This window comes from Scardinius erythrophthalmus, assembly GCF_964197995.2.
Source record: "Scardinius erythrophthalmus genome assembly, chromosome: 20".
In the NCBI taxonomy this organism is placed as follows: Eukaryota; Metazoa; Chordata; class Actinopteri; order Cypriniformes; family Leuciscidae; genus Scardinius; species Scardinius erythrophthalmus.
The window spans coordinates 18,271,985-18,284,638 of NC_138240.1; the positions used below are offsets into that span (position 1 = coordinate 18,271,985).

Genomic DNA, 12,654 nt, shown 5'->3' on the forward strand with positions numbered 1-12,654 from the left:
CCACTGTGCTCTCCACTCAACGCAGCCGTCTACCAGGACAATTCCAGAGCACTTCACGCTTCCTTCATTTTCCAGCAGGATTTGCACCTGCCCACACTGCCAAAATAACCAAAACCTGGTTCAATGACCATGGTATTACTGTGTAATTACTGTGTGTTTTCATGTAATATTCAAATTTTCTAAGATTTTGATTGTGTGGTTTTCACAAGCTGTAATCTATAATCATCAAAATTATAACAAATAAAGGCTTGAGATATCTCACTTTGCATGTAATGAGTCTATATAATATACAAGTTTCACTTTTTTAATGGAATTACTGAAATAAATCAACTTTTTGATGATATTCTAATTATATGACCAGCACCTGTATATCTCCATCGATTATTCAGCTGGCACTTGGACCCTGTTAGGCACGTCATGACCTTCCAGTTCTCAGATTTGGGTTGCTGGGCAGCAGCATGTCCCGAACACCAACTCAGTCAATCTCCAATAATGCCAGTGGTTCCTTAACCTGCAACCAAGAAGACTAACACACACACACACCGACACACAGCTTTTCCAAGGTTGGATTTGGCCAGGCTCTAACTATAAACAGGAGAGTCCTCTCAAAACATCAAGATAATGCGTTCTTTCTCTCAAGGAGGACTACACTTTAGTCTAAATGGTAAGTAAGGATTTAACAAAGAGATGGTCCCTTAAACTATAGACTTCATTGACCCCTGTGACCATAGTTGTCAGAGTACCCTAGAAAAATGATGATGTATTTATTGACACATGTTGAAGACCTTTCTCAAACAAAACATCTTTACATATTTAATTTCTGGAAGCCGGGCTAAATGAGCAAGCACTGTTACTGCATTCATATCAAATACAGACATTAGAGAATATACATGTACCAGTCAAAAGTTTGGAAACACTACTATTTTTAATGTTTTTGAAAGAAGTCTCTTATGCTCATTAAGCCTGCAGTTAAAAAACAAACAAAAAAAAAAAACAGTAATATTATGAAATATTATTACATTTTAAAATAATGGTTCTCTTTTTTAATATATTTTAAAATGTAATTTATTTTTGTGATGCAAAGCTGAATTTTCATCAGCAATTACTCCAGTCTTTGGTGTCTTATGATCCTTCAGAAATCATTCTAATATGCTGATTTATGATCAATGTTGGAAACAGTTGTGCTGCTTAATATTTTTTTTATAACCTGAGATACTTTTTTCAGGATTATTTGATGAATAAAAAGTTAAAAAGAACTGTATTTATTTAGAATATAAATCTTTTGTAACAATATACACTACCGTTCAAAAGTTTGGGAACAATAACTATTTTTTTTTTAAAGAAATTATACTTTAATTCAACAAGGATGCGTTAAATTGATAAAAGGTGGTAACGATTTATATTGTTAGAAATGTTTTTATTTTGAATAAATGCTGTTAACGTTTTACTCATCAATGAATCCTGAAAAAAGTATTCCAAAAAAATATATTAAACAGCACAGTTTCCATCATTGATAATAACTGAGTATCAAATCATAATATTAGAATGATTTCTGAAGGATCATAAGACACCAAAGACTGGAGTACTTGCTGATGAAAATTCAGCTTTGCATCACAAAAATAAATTACATTTTAAAGTATATTAAAAAAGAGAACCATTATTTTAAATTGTAATAATATTTCATAATATTACTTTTTTTTTTTTAACTGCAGGCTTGATGAGCATAAGAGACTTCTTTCAAAAACATTAAAAATAGTAATGTTTCCAAACTTTTGACTGGTACTGTATGAAAAGAACATTTCAGTCATCACACTGGTAACTTCTGTAAAAAAGTAAAATCTCACAAGCTTAGAGAAGTCATTCAACTCATGTGATATTTAGAAGGAAAAATAATGATTAATACCTTGATTATAGCTGACGGCTTCATTTCCACTTTCAAATATGAACCAAACAAAGATATGACTTCCCTTACCAAAGTTTCTTATGTATAATAGGACAGAGTGTCAAAAGATAATGTCTTGGAATAACTTCATTTGCTTAAAGAACAGAATACCATGTTCAGATGTTGCTAAAGTTATCTTAACCTATATCAAAACCTGTAGAAATGAAACCAACTGATTGTCCATTTGACAATAAGTATTGTTTCTGTATCTTAAGTAAGTTTGAGGCTGGATCCTCTTACTCATTTTCTATGGCCTTTGGAAGTTGGGAGAACTTTGTCTTCAGTAAAATCTCTGTCAACTGATTGAACTTCAACGTTGACTCCTGTCTTCATAGAGCATAATGATCTCTTCATGGGCTTAACTGTAATTCCCCTACATACCTAATCAAATAGATCAGACAATTTCTGAAGATGCCTTATATTTAATGTTCAGCTGTCGCACTATCCATTGACTTTTTTTTTTCTTTATTAAGAATTGATTTATATTGTTGTCTGAGAATCAGTTCATCTTATTTAATTATTTCATAATACTTTCTTCAAGTTAACTATTAACTGTAATCAGTAAATCTGTGTTAATTGCATCTAAAGTGCATCACGGTCAAACTGTCCTCCAAATCATGAGACCTGATAATGAAGATTAATTATATGAAACTGATTATAAACCGGTCCAGACACAAGGATCACAGACAATGTCAACCTGAGACTTTCTTCGATTGTTTGAAACAGATTTTGAATGTGTAAGAGATTTTGAATGTGTACGTGTTTCCAAGTAAATGTGTTTCTCCTGTCTTACATAATTTCTGCTGCATGTTGTTTATCAAAGGTCAGCAAAGATACAGGAAGTTACAAAGTTTTATCTCAGCAGGAAAAGTGCTGACACTAACCCAGCTGTGCACTGCTGAACAAACAAAAATTACAGGATGCAAATAAATCCACATTGATCATTGATTCTCTCCATGAATGCTTTAAAAATCACGCTGTCCACAGTCCTCTGCTACTCAGTTGGTTGTATTTTCTTTTCAGTGTTGCACCCAGCCCCCTCTTTCTGTTTTAGGGAAAACAGAAGTCTGGAATGCAGTTCTTTAACTGTTTCCTCTCTGGACATTTTTAGCAAAAACAAAAGTTAACTTTGTGGGTTTTTTTCTTCTTCTTCTTCTTCTTTTAACAACAGAGACATGAAGAAATAAAAAAAGGTTAGAAAAAAAATGAAAGAATTTGCAGTGACAAAATATCTAATGCACTTAGACTTTTTTCAGCTCAAAGTTCTGGCTTGTCCCTTCAAACACATTATGGAGGTTACATATATTTATATTCTTGCTGATGCGTGTAAACCCTTGGTGAATACGTGAGCTATTAAAGTTTTTGAAACCGAGACTGAGGGACCTTTGCCCTGCTTTTAGTCAGGAAAAACAAGAGGAGTATAAATAGGAGGAGCCGTTTGGGAGCGGGTTGTTTTTGTCTAGAATCAGCTCAGAAAACTTCGCTGCTGAAGACTCTCAAGTAAAATAAGTAAGTGTACACTCCTCAGTTATGAGATATCTTTTTCTTTTTGCTCTTTTTAGTTATTTTGTAAAACAACATCTTTGCATTACTTATGCATTTCGTAAACTATTCAAATATGCTTAAAAATTAGATGCTTGAAGTTTTAATGTAGCATTTGCGCACCAGTTCGTGCACATTAGTTTAGCTCTGACAACTACATGTAATAAATTTGCAATGTCCTTAGCATCTGGATGGACTATGGACCTTGCCCCAAACTCGCGTTCATTGACTTTAATCAGGAAATCTGGAGTAGTTCAAATGAAAATGTTGTCAGCATTTATTCACACTCATATTCTTTCACACAAAGAAGATATTTTGAAGAATATGGGTAACCAGACATTTTATGGACCCCATTGACTTCCATTAAAATGGGTCAACATCAACTGTTTGGTTACCCATATTCTTCAAAATATCTTCTTTAGTGTTCAGCAGAAAAAAATTATTTATAGAGATTTGGAACAACTTGAGGGTGAGCGGCCTAAATGATGACAGAATACAAATTTTTGGTTGAACTATCCCTTTAATTACCAGATAAGAGATATGATCAGATCAGGAATTGCTGAGTGGGCAGAAATTTTATTACGTGTGGACCAAAAGAGGCTAAGTTAAATATCAGTATTGTATCAGTATATTATACATTATATATCAGTATATTTTACTGATATATCAGTATATTGATGTAAATAAAATATAAAAGATAAATACAACTATATACTAATGTGTTATCGTCTATTATATGCAAGTATATATGACATTTTAATATAAAAATGAATAAAATATAACAATAATATAAGAATAAAATATGCATCTTAAATTTTTGTTGCTGATTGGAAGGTTTGAATTGTATCTGCATTTTACAGTTGAAATGTCTGCTATGCTTTTAAGAAAAAAAAAAATTCTTTTCTTTCTTTTTTATGAATGTGAGGCATAAACTGTTGATCTTTGTGTGTAGGTTAGTGGGCTTGTTGTTTGGAGTCATGTGGAAGGCGCTCAGCCTTGCCCTAGCTCTCTGCCTCCTGGCGGGCTGCAGTGCAGAGAGCGAGACGGATGGAGCCCGCTGTAAACTTCCTCCAGTGTGGAAGGTTGGAGAGGAGGAGCCCATGAAGAACGCTCTGGGACATGTGACAGTGGTGGCTTACCTACAGGCCAGCTGACTGTTCTGCTTGGAGCAAGCATCAAAGTGAGTCCAAACTTTTAAATAGCAATGTTTGAAAAAGAACAAGTTTGATGAAACCTTGTTTTTCAAAACCATGTCACATTCTTGATAGTGTTTTCTCTGTACTGTTTACACAAGGTGTAGTTATCTAATCCAACTTGTTGAATGTTCTTCAAGGCTTAATGACTTGCTCCTGAAGCTGGAGAACCAAGGTTATGTAAATATAACCTACATGGTGGTAAACAACCGAGATGAACGGTCCCAAAAACTGCACCACTTGCTCGACGAAAGACTGTTAAATATCACCCTTTACGCCCAGGACCTCAGCCAGCCGGATGTCTGGCAGGCCGTGAATGCTGAGAAGGATGACATTTTGGTCTATGACAGGTTTAGCTCACAACTTATTCAGCTTATTTCACCCAATGAACATGATTACCATATTACTTTATCAATATACCACTAAATACCCCTTTTTACCAGGTGTGGACGACTCACTTACCATCTGTCTCTTCCATACACCATCCTGAGCCACCCACATGTGGAGGAGGCTGTAAGAAAAACCTATTGCGATGGTATTTGTGGAGAGTGCAACATAGAGGTAAAACAGCAGTGATTTAACGTTAAATGTGATGATGACTTTTTTTATACATAAATGCAAATTTCATGGAAGTGATACAATTTCACAGAAGCATGAATAAAAGCATTAAACAAGGTTCTTTACATGGCATCCCCATGAAGAACCTTTAATATCTATGGAACCTTTCCATTGCAAAAATAGTGGAAAAGGTTCTTCAGATTATTAAAATCACACTAAGAAAAATGGTTCTTTAAAGAATTGGTCACTAAAGGGATCTTTGGGGAACCCAAAATAGAAAAAAAAAATGCAGTATTTTCAATTTGCCCTTTTCCTCTGGTCATCAGAGTTCACTGCAACTTGAAGAGTGCAAGAAATCCACAGATGTGAATACACCAGCAGAGGAAGAACGGCCTCACCATCACGGTCATCATGAACACGGTCATCACGGTCATCACCAAGGTAGTGCGGAAAGGCATGGTGGCTCCCACCATCACCACCATCACCACCACCACCACCACGGCCAACAACAGGTTGATGTGGGTCAGCAGATCCTGGCCCAGACTGACTTTGGTCAGGTAGCCGTTAAACAACCAGTGATGAAACGACCTTGAGCCAAGCACACTAGGTGAAAAGTCCAGTTCAGCTGACAGCAGGGGGTAGATTCTCCTGTGGCCAGCTGATGCTGACACTGACGACAGCTCTTCGGTGGGGAGGGAAGTGGGCGCGTGGCAGGCCTCTGACACTGTGAGGAGACTCTTCCAGCCTCCTGACACTGACAGGGCCTGAAGGTGGAGGACAACAACATCAGGGAGACCTGACAGTGACGTCCCGCCCACCCCACCGAATGAGAGCAGTCGCAATCAACCTGAGCCTGACCAGCAGGGGACGCTAGTTGAGTATGACAAGAGAAGTAAACAGGGCCGTTGCCTGATCATTTATAGCTTCACAGAAACATCAGTGAGCCCGGCACTGCTGGTCAGCGCTCTCGTTTTATCTACCAACTAGTATTTACACCTCAGCGTGCGGCAGCACTGGACCTTTGCATCCCATTCTGAACGATTCGCAAATTGGTTCTTCTTATGGAAGCTAAACAATTCAATCTAAATAACCTAGTTTTGGACATTTTTCTGGTTAAATCTGTTATATAACAAACAAAACAATCTGACTTTAATGGGTCCAGTGTCTGTTTTCTTCTGAGAGTGTGTCAGGTTCATAATGTTAGTGTCTTTTCACCTCTAGATGCTTTATGTGGCATTTATGAAGGCAGGTGCGGAAACTATGCTCTAGTGGTGCCTGTCCGATGTTAGGCCATACAGAGCAGAGGGCAAAGATCACGTAACATCATGTAACCTTTGCTATACCCAATCAAAGCTATGAAAATCTGGGGTATTAAAATCTATTTTGTCATTATTCTGTTTTTCAAAAAGATGTTTTAGTTTAGCTGTGTGGAGATAGAGGCGGTAAAGTAGGCGGAGAGATTCTGATCATGAGAGTTTTAAACACTGTTGAGATACTTCATTTAAAGGTAATGGACCACTTTATGATCTATATCTGTTTTATTTTAGTTACTAACACAAATGTTGTAAGCGGGTCGTAAAATGTATATGCTCTGCATTACAAAAAGGGTAATGGATCATAGGGAAATTTACAAAACATAACTTTTACTACACATTTATTAGAGAGGAATTTGGGAGGGAGTAACTGGAAAAGGGTTTGGTCATTGTTATCTTGGGAAGGGGCTGTTTGAAACATTTTACATACTTAATGAAGGTTTTCTGGAAAATCTAGTATCACCTGGAAGACCCGAGAAATTGTATGAAAATTGTATGTTTGTGATGGTGCCAATGACATATGAATGTGAAAAGCAAGTGAAATGTAAGAGAAAAAAACTCAAATAAAGTTTAAAAAAAAAAAAAAAAACACTTTGTTTATCCACTAACTTGGTCAATGTACGTTTTTTTTTTTTTTTACTTGGCTATATAGTTTAGTCACTCTGCCTCAAAACATCTTAAATTTAAAATTCTAAATTTTGAATGCTAACCTTGATAAATTAATTTATATATTTTCTAAATTAAAATAATTTATTTTATTCGTTTTAATGGTATGATTAGTTATAAATCAATATAATGAAATCAAATGACATTATACAATGAATTATAAAAATTGCTATATATTGCTATATATCAAAATATAATTTAAATGTATGATTTAAATATTTTTATATAATCAATATTTAAATCAACATTTGATATTTTATAATATATTTTATATGTATATATGTATATATTAGTAATGTAAATGATTAATAAATTCATTTCATTAATTTAATTTCATTAATGACTTATAAATACATAGGCTATTGTTATAATTTATAATATAGAATTATTTGTTTTATAATTTAAATGTATATTTATTCAATTATTTTACATTTATTAGAAAGGTCCCATGACATGGATCATTTTATTATTTTATAATGTTTCCTGGGGTGCCCTTATAATGTTAGTATGTTTTTAAGATCAAAAACGAATAATTTAGAAATAAAAGGCATTTTTCCTAGCCTGATTTTAGCCTCTGATTTGAACACTGTTTGAAGGGGCGTGTCTTCTGCGAGACTTCAGTGTAAACGCCCACTGCTGTGGTTGGCTGACATGTTTGCATATGAAATAGCTAGCATTACATGTGGAACTCTCTCGAAAACTTTTACTATTACAGCTATTATACGTTTTTACTATTACAGCTATCGAGATTAACGAATCATGAGAAGTTTAAGTATTTAGATCTATTCCCATCACATAAAATGTTGGGCGATTGGAAAGGGATTGTTCTTTGATCGCTTTCTGTATATATTTTAATCACAGTTTAAATAAGATTATTTTCATCCTACCAAGAGAAACGATGTGAAGTTTATATTTTAGTCGTTGGCTTGATTTACTGATGCATAAACAGTATTGAACGATTTTGAGAGAAAGATTATCTGTCTGAACTTGAACAATTACACATCAGAAATTCACATAACCCACTGGTTCTTCAGAGGCTCGGATGAAGGAACTAAAAAAATACTTTTGTTCATCCAAACACTGAGCAACTGCCATGCTTCGCTCGTTTTCTCGAGGAAAAACCAATATCACGCTCGCGCAGCTCATTTTCTCATGGACGGGCCAAATTCTCTGGGCGGGCAAAGCAGAGAAAAGGGAGGTAACCTTTCCCCTTATGATGACATAAGTGGAATATTCTAGATTCGCCCGTCTGAGCTTTCATTTTCTCAAAAATACCCAGGGCTTGGTTTTTACCTATCAAAATGTCTAGCCACTGGGGGACCATAGGCAGGCTAGGGGAACTCATATTAATGTTAAAAAAAACTCATGAAGTGAAATTTTCATGTCATGGGATCTTTAACATTTTATGAAATCTGTATGATTTCTAACCTATAAATACGTTATTATAAATGTAATCGATATTTAATATAAAATTATTATAATCATTAAAAGTATTCATTAATTTAAATAAACTATGAAAATATTTTAAAAGAAATGAAAATATAACATCAAAACCTGTTGAAATTCAAAGAAGTTAGTCCGTGTATAAAATGTGTCATTCTTAAATTCACCTACAGATGGCGCGCGCGCTTTGAAGAATCTTTCGTATACGTTGCTCTCCCTTTTGAGAGCCTCTCCAACATTTTTTTCCCAGACCTGGACTCACGAGCTGTCTGCAGTGTTTCCTTCGAGACACACCGAAGTCTCTGTCCATGTGCGTGATTTACTGTCTCCTGGCAGAAAACAGGTAAAGAGAAAATAAAGGAGAGGTTTTCTACAAGAACAACTTGCAGTATTAATAGCAAGACAAAATATGAGACTCTCGGTTGCAGACTATGGGTTTCTATGCATATAAATCTTAACCAGCATATCCAAATGTATAATGCCTACTGTTGTTATATTTATCAGTGAGGTTTTCATCATTGTTTTATTTGCTATAGTACAAAATTTGCACTAAATAGCCTCAATTCATTTAGGATAGTAACCCAACCTATTTCATTGTTTTCAAATCAACGAGGGCGGTCTGGGTTGTGTGGACAATCATTTGACCCCGAAACATTTGTAGCATAAGATCAAAAATCCACATTTCCTCGTTTCAACAGCCAGATGCCATGTAAACGCCAACTCCTTAAAGCACATCTCAAACCTCTTATCTAGAGTACGCAATGCAAAAGGTCAACAAGCAAGTATCGAGGTGATAAATGATCAAGGTGGGTGGCTTTGATAGGCCTAATTGTCCTGAAGATCCAGTGCTGGGGAGCAGAGACTCATGGGCAATTACTTACAATGTCCTGAGAGGCGGACTGTGAGAGTAGGCTACACAGATTCAATCAGCCTCACGCAGTGTTGCCGAGTACGCGCCGCTCGCCAAATTGCCTGATTTGCTTTCCCCATCAGCCGAGGTCCTGTTGCTTCTGTATCCACTTAGCAGAGACCGGAGAGCTTCTATCTGCTACTTGCTGGACGCCTGCTCTTTCCTTCTTTCCCAGTACATTAAGGCTTCGGTGTGTTGACCATGGCCTTTATACTGCATTAGGCCTTCTCCACAGCATGGCTCTCAATGATGTAGTTAAGCTAGTCAGTCATAAACATCACACCAACCTCATACTAATGGACCCCTTGAGCTGTAGGTTACGATTTGTTTTTCGTTTTCCATTACTACTCATACGAAATGAGAGTGAAGACAGCTTCCTGTTGAGTTATAAACTGGATTTTACCTAAGGGAGATGATTCATTTATTCATTTCATAAACATCATGTCTGGATCACAGTAATAGTGAAGTATTTATCATTCTTATTGTTGGGAGAGGTTATTAAAGAAATACCTGGAAATTGAATACTTCCGAGAAATCGAAATTTGTTTATGCAGTACAGTTCAAAAGACTTTCTACTGATTTTGAAAGACTCAGCAAAAGCTACATTTTAAAAATAACGGTTTTCTATTTTAATACATTTCAAAACGCAATTTATTCCTGTGATGGCAAAGCTGAATTTTCAGCATCATTACTCCAGTCTTCAGTGATTCTTCAGATATAATACGCTGATTTGGTGCTCAAGAAACATTTCTTAGTTTTGTTGAAAACAGTTGTGCTGACCCCAAACGTTTGAACAGCAGTGTGCAGGCGATGAGTGGAATGGTTCTTCTTACAGGTATGGAGACCGATCGTGGTTGAGACGGATGGCTGGAACAAAGAACACTTAAGACGCTGGAGACAGAGATGAGAAGCTGGAGACAATGGAGTGGAGACTGGTCTTCATATGAACCAGACAGGACAGTGAACAGAGGTGAAGAGTGTCTTTATAGTGGTGGTGATGATAGATGATGATGAGGTGCAGGTGTGTGTGTGATCAGGAATGACGTGCAGGTGTAAACAGAGGAGAGTGATGGGAAGTGTAGTGCAGGAACCTGGCAGACCTGTAACAATAATATAGATATATACAGGGTGGGCCATTTATATGGATACGCCGTAATAACATGGGAATGGTTGGTGATATGAAAGTCCTGTTTGTGGCACATTAGTATATGTGAGGGGGCAAACTCCTCAAGATGGGTGGTGACCATGGTGGCCATTTAGAAGTCGGCCATCTTGGATACAACTTTTGTTTTTTCAATAGGAAGAGGGCCATGTGACACATCAAACTTATTGGTAATGTCACAAGAAAAACAATGGTGTGCTTGGTTTCAACGTAACTTTATTCGTTCATGAGTTATTTACAAGTTTCTGACCACTTATAAAATGTGTTCAATGTGCTGCCCATTGTGTTGGATTGTCAATGCAACCCTGTTCTCCTACTCTTCACACACTGATAGCAACACCGCAGGAGAAATGCCAGCACAGACATCCAGTATCCGTAGTTTCAGGTGCTGCACATCTCGTATCTTCACACCATAGACAATTGCCTTCAGATGACCCCAAAGATAAAAGTCGAAGGGGGTCAGATCGGGAGACCTTGGGGGCCATTCAGTGTGTGAAGAGTGGGAGAACAGGGTTGCATTGACAATCCAACACAATGGGCAGCACATTGAACACATTTTATAAGTGGTCAGAAACTTGTAAATAACTCATGAACGAATAAAGTTACGTTGAAACCAAGCACACCATTGTTTTTCTTGTGACATTACCAATGAGTTTGATGTGTCACATGGCCCTCTTCCTATTGAAAAAAAACAAAAGTTGTATCCAAGATGGCCGACTTCTAAATGGCCACCATGGTCACCACCCATCTTGAGGAGTTTGCCCCCTCACATATACTAATGTGCCACAAACAGGACTTTAATATCACCAACCATTCCCATGTTATTACGGTGTATCCATATAAATGGCCCACCCTGTATATAAAACAGTACAGTATGTATATAATATATACCGGTCAAATTTTGGAAACATTAAGGTTTATTAATGTTTTTGAAAGTCTCTTATGCTCACCAAGGTTGAATTAATTTGATCAGAAATACAGTAAAAACAATAATAATGTGAAATATTATTACAGCTTAAATTAACTGGTTTCTGCTGTGATATATTTTAAAAATGTAATTTATTCCTGTGATGCAAAGCTGAATTTTTAGCATCATTAGTCTTCAGTGTCACGTGATTCTTCAGAAATCATTCTAAGATCATTTATTATTATCAATGTTGAAAACAGTTTTAGCTGCTTAATTTTTGTTTTTGGAAATCATAATACACTGCCATTCAAAAGTTTGGGGTAAGTAAGAAAAAAAGAAAAGAAATTAATACTTTTATTTAGCAAAGGCACATTCATTTGATTAAAAATGACAGTAAAGACATTTGTGAAAATAATAAATATTTCAAAAAAGTTATATTTATAATAAATGTGGTTTCCTCAAAAATATTACGCAGCACAGCTGTTTTGTTTTTAGCAACAAATCTGCATATTAGAATAATTTCTGAAGGATTATGTGACACTGAAGACTGGAGTAATGTCTGATGAAAATTCAGCTTTGCATCACAGTAATAAATTACATTTTTAAATATTTTACAACAAAAAACAGTTACATTTACATATTTGGCAGACGCTTTTATCCAAAGTGACTTACATTGCATTTCAAGGTACACATTTACATTCTTATCAGATCTTGCTTTCCCTGGGAATCAAACCCATCACCTTGGCGTTGCAAGCACCAATGCTCTAATGTTTGAGCTACAGGAACATTTACAGTTAACTTAAATTTACAGTAAATTTTACAGCTACAATTAATTTAAATTGTTATAATATTTCCCATATGACTGTTTTTACTGTATTTTTGATCAAATAAATTCAGCCTTTGTGAGATTAAGAGACTACTTTAGAGAAAACCTTAATGTTTCCAAACTTTTGACCGATACAGTGTATATATATATATTATGGACAATATGTTTACTAGAACTCACTTTTAAAGGTTT

The 12,654-nt window shown here is 35.8% G+C and overlaps 1 protein-coding gene across 1 annotated transcript; it reads left to right on the forward strand.

Annotated features, from left to right (window-relative positions):
* Positions 1-2,878: 2,878 nt before the first annotated feature.
* selenop (selenoprotein P) lies at positions 2,879-7,137 on the forward strand. The gene is made up of 5 exons (XM_081349916.1): positions 2,879-3,451; positions 4,437-4,664; positions 4,818-5,027; positions 5,121-5,238; positions 5,562-7,137. The coding sequence occupies exons 2-5, from the start codon at positions 4,462-4,464 to the stop codon at positions 5,895-5,897; spliced, it is 867 nt and encodes a 288-aa protein (XP_081206042.1). The 5' UTR covers positions 2,879-3,451; positions 4,437-4,461; the 3' UTR covers positions 5,898-7,137.
* The last annotated feature ends 5,517 nt before the right edge of the window (positions 7,138-12,654 follow it).